General features: G+C 35.3%; 1 protein-coding gene across 2 annotated transcripts; it reads right to left on the reverse strand.

The window, feature by feature from the left end:
• Nucleotides 1-1,007: 1,007 nt before the first annotated feature.
• LOC110606939 (probable L-ascorbate peroxidase 6, chloroplastic/mitochondrial) lies at nucleotides 1,008-5,921 on the reverse strand. 2 transcript variants are annotated; one of them, XM_043952675.1, is made up of 12 exons: nucleotides 5,658-5,920; nucleotides 5,454-5,564; nucleotides 5,036-5,156; nucleotides 4,862-4,962; nucleotides 4,688-4,775; nucleotides 3,658-3,725; nucleotides 3,490-3,576; nucleotides 2,521-2,595; nucleotides 2,348-2,425; nucleotides 2,165-2,269; nucleotides 1,641-1,703; nucleotides 1,008-1,341 (listed from the first exon to the last, which is right to left on the reverse strand). In XM_043952675.1, the coding sequence occupies exons 1-12, from the start codon at nucleotides 5,892-5,894 to the stop codon at nucleotides 1,189-1,191; spliced, it is 1,287 nt and encodes a 428-aa protein (XP_043808610.1). In that variant the 5' UTR covers nucleotides 5,895-5,920; the 3' UTR covers nucleotides 1,008-1,188. The 2 variants fall into 2 exon arrangements, with proteins under 2 accessions (XP_043808610.1, XP_043808614.1); XM_043952679.1 differs by lacking the exon at nucleotides 1,008-1,341 and adding an exon at nucleotides 1,365-1,497 and having other exon boundaries at nucleotides 5,658-5,921.
• Between the last annotated feature and the right edge of the window lie 6,624 nt (nucleotides 5,922-12,545).

Here is a 12,545-nt window from a genome sequence, read left to right on the forward strand (position 1 = left end):
TTAATTGTCAAAAGAAATAATATTTGTCGATGGTTACCAACCTAGGTTTAAAAATCTCTTTCCAACTTAGACTCTGTTTTTTTAAAATAATTTATACGAAAAATAAAATATTTTTCAATAATATATTTATTTTTTATTATCTAATTTTAATTTAAAAAATAAAATATATTGACCCATAGAGATTTTTATAAAATTTTTAAAATATAGAAAATGGCTTTTTTTTAAATGATTTTTTTTCCTGGAAAATATTTATTGTTGACTAATTTTTTTAATGCCCCAAATTTTTTTAACTGGAAGATAGACTCCAAAACTCTGCTAAAACTAATCCCGCCCAGCACATGTCCTACATATACTTGATGCTTATGCTAGAAAATAAGAAAAATTTTGCGGTCACAATGCCATCGGGAGTTAACTTACTATGACCACGCTACTCATATGAACATATTAATGCACTCCAACACCTAATGGAGTGCATAGGTATTACGTGCTGAATGCTAAATGGAAATGAAAATTACAGAATTGGGTTGTCCATCAACAAAGTAATATTTCTTCCTTCGACACATTCAGATCATATCAATAGGAACAATTAAGACATGCGACAATTTCATAACATCAAATAAAATTTTAGGAGTGGGACTCAAAGCTGTATCATTTTGGCTCATAGGTTCACCGTGAGCTGTACTGTTTGAGTAGTTTAACCCTCCAGGATAGGCAACAAAACTTTTTTCGAACAGGCAACAAGAAATGGAAAGAAATCAAACTTAACAAAGAAAAAAAAAAGAAGCAATCATGATGTTGTTGACCCAAAGGTTTCATTAACGGTACAACTTCCCAGAATACACAGGAAGTTTCAAAATGGAATATTTCAATCAATGGACAGTACAAAAAGATTTAGTTAGCCTGCAAACCTACTTTGAGAAGCGGCTATATTGTCCATGTAATTTAGCATAGATCAACAGCATTAGGTTAATTCAAGATCATGAAATTAATGCATAGCAGTTGCTATATGAGCCCAGATACCAATGGATTGATTCTATAGACGATTAAGATGGCTGCTGTTGCTTTCTAAATTTGAATGAGACCTTCCACTCATTCACATGCATTGGTGTTACTATTTGCTCACCATATTTTAACATATACATTAAAAAACACTGCTATTTCTTGATGATCTTCCAAGAAAATAGAAACTTAATTTCCAAGAAGGGATGTCAATAATGCCAAAACAGCAATCACTATCATGATATTTAGAAAATAGTTAGACTTTAAAGGCTTATCTGGGCTTCCACCAACCGCTTCATACTCTGCCCGGATCTTCTGCTTCATAGCCTCTGACAGTTCTCTCTGCAATTCAAACAGGCAATACTTATTGAATTTTTTTCCCTTTCTCCTTCAGTTAGAATTCCAAGGTTTAGATGTTAATAAATAGGTTTTGCATATAGCTTCATCCTATATTATTAAAGATAGGGCACTAGAAAACAAGATGCTTGTTTATTAATCCTGCAGCAAATCATGAAAAGTGGAAAAATGAACAATTTTTGTTAAAATGTAATTTCATCAATAAACATTTTCATGCAACCAAGAAAAGTAAGGAATTCTGATAATTAATGAGAAAAAAAATGAAACAGCTTATAGCTAACAACCTTTCCAGTTGAGTAGTTCGCTGCCACAAATTTCTCTCCTGCAACTCCATCTAACAAAATACCCTGATTATCAAATTCAGATACAAAAATTGTTAATTCAAGTAACCCACTTTTCCCCAATCTACAATCTTTGACAACTCAATATGCTAATGGAGTTTCCAATAAGTGAAATAAAAGGAAAGCCAAAATATAATAGGTTTGGGCATGTGTACAAACCTAAGCTATATGTAGTAAGGACCTGTTAGGCCAAAACCAACATAGAAAGAATAGCAAGGTATACACTGACAGGTACTATGTCATCAATCAAAGGCTACACAGCCTGAGAATTATTCGAATCAGCCATAATAATCTCACAATTTTTTAAGTACAAGAATTGGTGTTTTTTATAGTTGCGGTTCTCCAGGACCCTCCAAAAATTTCCAAGGCAATGGCATTAATCATCAGAAGATAAAGTCAGTCTGAACTATAGAGTTCCAAAAAAAAAATCTAGCATCAAAACACAAGTCATGATATGTATAACAGACCTGGGGAGGATCAAATTTGGCACCAAGGTTGCTGAGCTTGGCATGGGCTGCAGCGTAATCTTTGAAGAATGCTTCCTGATCATCAGCATATTTCTCAGCATATACCTGCAAATTTTCAATTGATTAGCTACAACCTTGTTCTACATCTCTCAGTCATCTTCCTTGCACACATATTTAATTGACCTTGAAAGAAGGATCTTCAAAGAGAACAGCATCAGTTGGCAACACAAGTAGATCTTCATCCTTTCTTTCTTTGATATCCTGTATGGAAAAATTAAATTCAAGACACAAGAATCTTACCATCACTTCTCATAAATTTCTTCTTACAATATAAAATGTGAGCTCTGAATTCAAACCCTGAAGTAGGAATTATCAAACTTCAGCCATTCTGCTGTCCAGGATTGTCCTCCTGGAGCTCCCGGTCCATTTTTCTGTCATGCAAGAAATGAAATGTGAATCTCTTACTCTTGTTGCTAACATTGAAATTTATTACTAGTTATTCATTTTTCATGCTATACTTGATACATTCCACAGCAAGAAACAAAAGGGCCTTGATAGGAATCGCAAAAGCAAACTGAAATATAGACATATAATTGTCCATGCACATAAATGTCAACAGACAGAGATGCTACAGATCATACACAGAAACACTTGAATCTAGAGTATAGAAGGGCAGCAAGTGTGTGCGCATGTGTAACAGGTAATTGAAGTGGTAAAAGAATTTTAGCATGTAAATTTGCAATTCACTTTTTTCTTATGATAATTACAACCAGTTATGTATTAGAAGAATTGCAGAAGCCAGATAGTTTAACATACACCAATAGTTTGACATACACCAATTCTTGGACTTCTCAAGGCATGGAAGTCAATCCAATAGTAAAGTTTTGACCACCTAAATCCTTAAGAAGTTACGCTTTCTAAATTTTTGGAGGTAGTGTTGCTCACTTTACCCAACAATCAGTCGTACAATAAAACAAAGAAGACAATTTTTATGGTTCTAGTGAGCCAAAAAGAAGAGTGTGCAAAAGCATGCTAGTACGCATCCGTCATTGAGAGACAAAGGAAGAGAAGAAGTGATTAGCTCTAATAGCTGCTAAGAGAATATTTTGTATATCATATGATAAATAAAACATAAAAGTTGCATATTGATTACTAACCATTTGCAAATACTCCAATCCTAGGTTGAAGATTTTTTACATCAATTTTGTTATGCATAATGGACAGACGAAATCCATTCTTCAACAAAGTCCAAATTTTGAAGAAGTCTATCAGCTAAGATTATATTTTATAACTATCAAAATGATCAGCAGATTGTGGCTCAGTACCGTATACTTTGTCTCTGGTTTTCCCCAACCACTGCGATCAGGTCTGGACCTTCCCAGCGTATGCGCACCAGATAATGCAACTATTTCCTAAAAATAAAAGAGTTCAATAAGCAGCAGATGCTTATCAAAATAGCGTCAGTAGTAAAGTGTGTGTGCAATTAAGGTTACCTGGTCATTTAAGCCCATTCTGTAGAAAATTTCTTGCAAATGATCTGCAGGGTTAGGGGGCCCAGCACCTGAGCATTATAATAATATTTCAAAATCAGTCACAAGTTTGAAACAGGAGTTATCCACAGGCAGCCTCTGATAAACAAGAGGAAACTAGCAAAAAGCAAAACCGTACTAATCTGAAAAAGATCATGAGATCCAATAGACTAAAATTTGTTTATTTCAAGTTTCAACTATGCAATTTTCATGATGAAATTCAAAAACTCTTGAGAAATCTACTAAGCAATGCAGTGGGTGCATGAGTGCAAATGTTTATCCTACAATAAGTGAAAAAGGAGCTACAGATACAAAAATAAACAAATAAAAATAGCACAACCTAATATTAGTACACAAAAAGCATACTTAACTGAGAAATGACTGGCTGCTAATAAGATGGCATAACTCTTATTTTAATTCTTCGATTACCAAATTGGCTTAATATTTCTAAAGAAAAATCGGCATCTAATGCCTTTGATTATTTACAAATATATCAAAGACGCTTCTTAGAGATACAAGGGACCATCCAGAACTCCAAAACAGAAAGCAGAACACATGCTAAAATAGTCCAATCAAGTATTTGCTGGAGTTTAGGCATTTCAGTCATAGAACGGAGATATCTTCCTCTGACTCTTCCTGCTTCCCCCCCCCCCCCCCCCGCCCCCCCAACTTTCTCTCTGGCTTGCTCTCTCTCTCTCTCTCTCTCTCTCTCTCTCTCTCTTCTCCCCATAATCCATATATATAGACAGTTAAAATAGTCCAATCATATATTTGCTGGAGTTCAAGCATTTCAATCACAGAATGCAAATATCTGCCTCTCAACTCTTTCTCTCTCTCTCTCTCTCTCTCTCGCCATATTTATAGATAGCTAGATATTTTATTTAGGTCATCAAGTGCACCAGCCAGATTTTACAAGTTTCTGCATCTTATAAAGAAGGCAACATGATTTTTTTGTTACACGAGTAACACAACAATGCAAAATTAATTCACTCACTAGGAAGCCTCCCCTCCTCAGGACACTCTTCAGGAGCTGAAACATCCACCCTTCCATACTTCATGGGGATTTTGGGGCCACCAGCTTCCTAAAATTGCAAGTGTAAAATCAATACATTATTTTGAAAATCTGAGTGAAACATCGTAACAGTTCCATATTAAGCAAAATAAAGACCTCTATAGCAGTAGCACTGGCCAACTGGAATAAATCTGCATATGTCACACCAGAGTACTTGTCTTTAATAGGCTGAAGAAGGTTCAATGCGTTCACCAAGCCTGAAATGCTAGTTCATTACAAACAAGCCTTATAAACTAAACCGACTTATGCATAATGGTAAAAAGAAATGACCTGCATTGGCTCCATGTTTCAACTCAATTTCAAATCTGAGACTTCCATTGGCTCCGCCTCTCTTTGGCCACTCCTCTATGTTCTTGTTATATGTACCAGCATCATGCCATCCCAGTCGAACCTATAATTGTAAAAAGAAAATAGTATTGATATCAGCGGACTGAGGTAACAAACTACAAATGAGCCAACTATACATAACTTCACCTACATTTGCATTATCAATACAAGGAAAACTTCACTTTCCAATCATCGCAAGTAAAATTGCAATTTTAACTGACATAAAGTAACATAATTATCAACAAGATTATAAGAGGCACATTCAACAAGCAGATCAAATCATTAGCTATTCTACAAACACAAGAAGGAAAAACGTAGAATTTAAGAGCATACCTATACACATAGTTACAAAAGAAAATACCAGAATAGGATGGCAAAACTTAGACTTGAGAAGCTCTTTGATATCCTCTCTCGCACTCTTCAGCTGAGCAAGATCCGACGCTGCAGCCACCGTGCTCATTGACGATGCCCTCTACACTTCACAACAAACCAAAAAACCACCGGATAAACAACCTCAACTAAAACCAAGCATAACATGTAAAAATAAACAGACAGAGGCTGGGACCTGATTTAAGAAGAAATGAGGTGCGAGAGGAGAAGTTAGAAGACATTTGAGAGGAGCAAATGAATAAGAAGAAGAAGAGGAGAGAGATAGAGGAGAGAGCGAGGAAGAAGATGCAGGTGAGGAAAGGGAGATTCGAGCTCTATAAGTGGAGGGGAAGAGACGAGAAGAGGCAGCGCCAGCGAGCGAAGCCATTGTTGGCGATGGCGTAAGCGTCAAGTGTGACGGGCAGCGTGCCATTTGTGATTTGCGATTGCACTTTTATTTTTTCCCTCTTGTTTCGGATTAGTGGCCCTCCCCCCGAGCAGCGGCACGCGCTCGCGTTGTTGCTTTTGTGTGTTTGCTTGTTTGGGAATTGGGTTGGGGTTATACATTTCCTGTTTCTGCTGCCTCTATCTTCCAAATGGCATCTTTTTTCTTGTTTTTTCCTTTCTCCTGTTTTGTGTCAAAAATTGAATGCCTTTGAGTTTGTTATTTTTTTTTTCCTGATGAATTGGATTTCTTCCAAACTTTTTTCTTTATAATTTATTTATTAGTTAATTATTACACAACTCATTAAAAATATATTGTATAAAATTACTTTTTCTTTAGAAGTGGTATGGCCATAAGCAATTGTTTTGAAACAATGTGAATTGGTTTGAAACTATGTGAATTGTTTTATAGTCTCCCATGTTGTACTTTATTTTTTCAATTACTATGAACAATCATGGAAACATTGAATTTCATTTAGAAAAATAAAAAAAATTACATTTTCAATTGCACCACTTATATATGGAACACACAATAAGCTTAACTAATCCTTGAGGTAAACGAACCAGCTCAGGACACGTGGCAAACTAGTGTAACCATTTAACTAACTTTGCCGCCAAGTTTATTCTCTGCTCTTCCTTGCTTAACATGCGCTTAACTAGTCCAGAAAATCTTTTATGCAAAACAAAAACAAAAACTTGATTCAGTTGTTTTCTAATACTAATTAAAATCCTTCTACATAAGTAGTAGTCTTGTACAAATAATTTAAAGGGCCATTTCACTGTATAGAAGTCCATTTTATGTTTAGCATGATATACAAATTAGTAGTAAGATTTATTTTTGATCAACACAGTTTAATTAATAATGTATAAATTTTAATATAAATATTTAATATCACTAATTTCAACCAACCTACTGAACGTTTTTATACTCGTGAATATATATATATATATATATATATATATATATTAAATTTGCACTCCAAAACTTAACCTGGTGGAAAGTGCATCCTAGCAGTACCTTGAGATCTAAGGTTCGACTCTCTACCCCTATTTCAAAAAAAAAAATATATATATATTAAATTTTAAATTATAATAAAAAATAATTGAAAGAATTTAAGTATAAATAATAATAAAAATTTTAAAATTTAAACCTGTTATGTGATATATTAATTTTAATTATTTAATATTTTAATGTTATTTTTAATAAATAAATAAATTTATTATTAAAATTATTTAAAATTTTATTATTATATTTAGTAAATTAGATAATATTGTAATTTATTTTTAATAAAGAGTAAATTATGATTCTAATGTTTATGAATTTTATTCAAATTTATTAAAATTAATTGAGAGGTAAAATAAATTATATATTTTTTAAATTAAAAATATTATCTAATAATTAAATATTATTAAAATTAAAATTTATTATTATAATAAAATTTAAAATTAATAATACAAGAAATTTATCTCACTTTTTAATATTATAAATATTCTTTACGTACTATTCACTTTTGTATCAATTCCTCATTAAAAATATTATTTTTTTATTATTTTTATATAATATATTAATTTGATAAATATTAAAATTTAATATTTTATTATTGTAATAAATTCTTACTAATTATTTTAAGAAAACCCATAAAAAAATAAAAAAATAAAAAATTTAATTTAATTTATTAGATAACATTTAAATTTATTTAAAAAATTATTTATTAATTTTCAATATAAATTTATAAATAAAATGCTGAATAAAATTATTCTCGACTATCACTAAAAAATAAAATAAAATTTTAATGATAATAATTAAAGTGATGAAAATATTCTGAACTGTGTCAATCTGTAAAGGAAAAAGAATGAGGTAATTTGGCATATATAGGCAGCCATTATGACGTTCAAGTCAGTAAACTATTAGAGAAGGCGAGTGTAATAAATTATTTTGAGTTTAGAATGAATGAGTGTGTAAGGATGCATACTTTGATCTCTGTACATATTTACTTTTATACTATAAAAAGATAGAGTTAATTATCGAATCTCCTGAAAATCCCATTGGTATCGGCTAGTAGATAAGAGATCCTGTGATTATAGGCATGATGAGGATCTGCTAGATTATATCCTCTAATAGTAACTTTGTTCCATAAAGGTTTTGACCAGCTCAGAAGGGAGAGAGTCTTGGCGGAGTACCGAATGTTACAGTGTTCTGGTCTTCAACTACATGTCAGCTTATCAGACTACGTAAACTGTTCTATGATGACAACTTATAGTTTACTTTGGACGATTGTTATGTCGTATCAGAGGTCCTCCCACTAATATTCAACTCTTCAAATTCGAAAATTAAACTTATCTTCATGATCTTAGACACGCGGCATGCTCGGATTGACTCTTCATACCCACGTCTCTTCACCTGTTTCTGGACATAAATGATGATTGTCTTGCTTCTTGAGCCGTATTTACACAAGCCGCCGAAACAACCTGTATAAAAACCATTCTTCTTCTCGGATTACCACTTTTACTCTCAACTACTCTTTGTTCTTTGAAAAAGACTCGATCACCTAGTCTCCTACTCTTGCATTCTCTTAAGGTAATTTCTATTTCTTTTCGACACTTCCTAAGATGAACATCTATTGTCATCCTTTTCTGGCGGAAGCTCCACTTTAGATTCCTCTTCCGATAGCCCCATCCACACACCTGCTTCTATCGTTCTGCTAAGGGCAATTCACGATAACGACAGTCTCTTGTGAACCATATTTCATCTGTGTTAATAGAAAAGGATGTAGATCGCCTATATTATCATTACCAGATTTCCCAAGAACTTTTCTAGTTCATGCTCTAAACCCGCGCATTTGTGTGGACGACCAAATCCTTGTGGAGGATACCATTATGGTTTATGAAGAGCAACTGAAGGCAAGTCTTCAATTTTCGATAGACCCATTTTTCATTGAAGCCTCTATTTTCATAAGTTTACAGTTGCCCAACTGCATCCCAATAGTTAGAGGATTCTGGTAGCTTTTTACTTCCTCTATTTCAATAACAATATTGAACCAAGTGTTGCGCTCTTCTCCCAATTGTACCAATAAGGTACCCGAAAGAATGAAGAATTCTTGTTCTTCAGCAGGAAAAAGCGCCAGACTCTTTTTGGTCGGATACACTCGTCCTTGAAACATTGAAAAAACAAGTTCTTTATTTTGTGCCACAGGGTATCCGGGGGTTTTAGGCGGCTCCAGACTGGCGAGAGTCTACATGTGAAGCTCAGGAAGGATGGGGTCCAGCCACGGCGGGACGAGGAAGAGGCTTTGGACTTTCTCCAGAGGATGGCCTCGACCTAGAGGGTAGACATCAACGTGGCGGTGAGGAACACCATTTTGTCTTGGCAAAGTCAATACCAGGCAGAACAAGCTCGAGCCCCTCAATTGCCCAATCTTGAAAACCCTCAGGAAAGTGCTCCCTACACTACCAAGCAGGGTATTTTTCCTTTCCAATTTTGTTATCCTTTAAACTATCTTACTTACTCACTTTGCTCTATGCAAGTATGGCTAGTAAAGGGAAGAACAAGTTCGCTGAAGCGGTACGTGCTGCTTGTAAAAGCAAAGCTGTTGCTAGAACATCTGGCCCACCTCCTATACGGGCTCGCCGAGTAGAGGAGATCATTAGGCTTCCTCCTCCCCCTCCACCTGCAACTGAGGAACCAGCCCCCCACTCAACCCGAGTTTTTTCAAGGGGAACTCCTTCTCTAGCCCCTATCCAAATTAAGCCCTTGCAAGAAGAGGCTGGAACTAAGGCCATATGGCCTCGGGGCATTCAAAACCTAGCGATGGCACTAACTTGGACAACCTTGCTTCTGAAGGAACCCCGACTGTCAATCCTCATAATTAAGAATGCCCTAAGGCTTGGATATCATCATCACTTGAACACGATTGAGACAGATGATCTCTACGACAACATCATCCACTCTGCAATGGAGAGTGCCTTGTGCGCATACATGGCCAAGGAAAGGGACAAGGCTTTGAGGCAAGAGTTTGGGGCACAGGAGATGGACAAAAACCACCTCTAAGAGGAGTGCTTGAGACTAAAGGTTCGGGCCACGGAGGTAGAGAGTATGATGAAAAAGACCTTAGAGTCTGGAGATAAACTCCAGGTAGACCTTGATGAGGCTCACGCTGCAAAAGCCACAGTTGAGGCTCGTGCCAAGACTGCTGAGGATCAAGTGGTCGATCTTCAACGGTAAGTCCAGGTGATGCAGTCTCAAGCTCAAGAAAACTGGGCCACTACAGACAGGGTAGCTGAACTAGAGGCTGAGATTCAGGAGATGGTGGCCCGGGGCAGGGAGATATTTGTCCAAGGTCAAGACTCTACAAAGAAGGAGCTTACCAGGCGATTTCCTGCGGAAGACTTCTCCTGGATTGACGACATCTTCCCAGATGAGGAGGAGGAAGATAAGGATGGGTAGGATGAAGAGAGCCCAGCTAAAGGGAATCCCTCTAACCCGACTTCCGATGAGAATGTAATAACTATAGCTGATACTGTAATAAAAGCTCGGGAGCATGCGACTGATGATGTCCCTCCTGCCTAGTAATATTTCTTTTTAATGAAAAAGTTTTTCTTCCATCTTGTCTTTATCTTTACCAAGTATTTGTAGAGTCATTACTTGACCAAGAATAAATATAACCAAAACTCTCTCCAGTTATTTTCACAGATCAATCTTCAAATAAAACTTAAATAACTTGGATAATTACATTAATAGGACTAATACCCAGTCATGATCCTGGCAGACACTCGCCTCGTGGAGGAGCTCAACAATGGGATGGATGAGTTTCGTGATAAAGTGCAAGGTGTCCTCAATGCCACCATGGATAAGTTGGCTAGTGAATTTAAGAAGCAATTCTACTAATCAGACCAAATTTAGATCCATTTATCATGTTGTTATTAATGTTAATTTACACATTTTCTGCCTAATTCTATGGTTTTAATCTTATTTTGTAGAAAACGGAGTAAAGAGGTAATTTGATGAAAATGCTCTTAAAACTGCCTAAAAGAGGATAAAGGAGAACAAGCATGGTTTGCCCAAACCAAGTTACAACTAAAGTGAAGATAAATAAAGAAAGTGCAGACAACAAAGTAATTTGAAATTCAAATTTTAAATCTTCAAGAAGTCTTTCCCTTATTAAAAATGTGAAGACACCTCAACATTCAATTTAGCTTATTCAAGAAGCAAAATCTCAAGAAGATGCACTTGCCTCCCAAGAATTCAAAATTCAAAATTCAAAAGAGGACATTTAAAATTCAAAATTCAAAAGCCATCACAAGGAAACCTAGGGCAACACTTTCAACTATAAAAGATCACAAGGAGCTGCACGCCATCCCTTTTTCTCCAAGCTTCGGATTGCAAGCTGCACGCCTCTCTAAAGTTAAGCCGACGGTTCCTCTTCTTCTTCTCTTTCTTTTATTTTGTGTTTTGTTTCAGTCATGAGTGGCTGATGTTAGGAAATCCCGAGATTATTGCAACCCAAAGGCGCAGCGAAAAAATAAAATTTCTCTGATTTCCTTTTCCAGAATCCGAGTGCTTCGTTTAATTCTAAAGATGGATATGAGACTAACCTGTTAATCTCGTTGAGAAGATACAATGTTGGACTGATGGTGCTGCTTTTTCAAACGAACACCCTCTATGGTATCCACACGAACGTCTTCTATTCTTCTAGAGTGCTAGCTCTCTCAAAGATGGATAGATTATGTGCTCCACAATCTGCAGCTATTAGACTGAGTTTTTTTTTTCAAAACATCGTCGTCAACCCCCATAATTCGTAGTAGGAGTATTTATATATTTCAGTCTTTTGTTTTCCACCAACTCTTTTCCTAAAAGAGTTGTGCTCAGAATCCACTATCACAATCTCGCAGATACTCAAATATCTTATGTGATAGAGTCCTTTATCTACAACACTTACAGATAGACTGCAGATCTTTTAAATATTATTATCTCATAATAATAAATAATTAATAATAATAGCACTTTATTATTATTATTAATTATATTAATGGGCTTTGGGCTTTTAGCCCATTAATATGACATAGCACATCAACAACGTTCTTTTGTGTGTGACCCAATAGGCTCACATTAATTGGCAATAGGCCCAGTCCCACAAGACCCATAAGTTATAAGTGGCCTCTAGCAAGACATTATGACTACCCAACTAATATGAGGATCAATAGTCCAATAAAGCCTAATAAATAGAACATGAATTAATCCCTTTGTCACACGATATCTAGTTTGAACATAAGTCATGGTCAATGTCAAACTTATAATGTTCAAACTTATGATTTCTCGATCTCTAAGTAGACTGATAAATTCAAATGATATTGATCACACTATCAATTCATTTGAGCACGGCCATGCATTTCTCAGTCTCACTTATCGAGGGGCCCAGAAGATATCTCTCTCATAGAGAGGGACAAATCCTATCTTGATTGTTCATTATCTTCTACATAATTTCTATTATGCTCAATCATAACTTTTATGATTGTCCAATTAAAGACATCGTTTGGTTATGTCAAAACATAATAGTCCTTACGTTGGAAACTATGACAATCTCAAGTCAAAGGATTAAGACATAACTACTTTGAGATTCACTTATGACAATGACCCATATAG

This window comes from Manihot esculenta, chromosome 2 (genome assembly GCF_001659605.2).
Source record: "Manihot esculenta cultivar AM560-2 chromosome 2, M.esculenta_v8, whole genome shotgun sequence".
Lineage (NCBI taxonomy): Eukaryota > Viridiplantae > Streptophyta > Magnoliopsida > Malpighiales > Euphorbiaceae > Manihot > Manihot esculenta.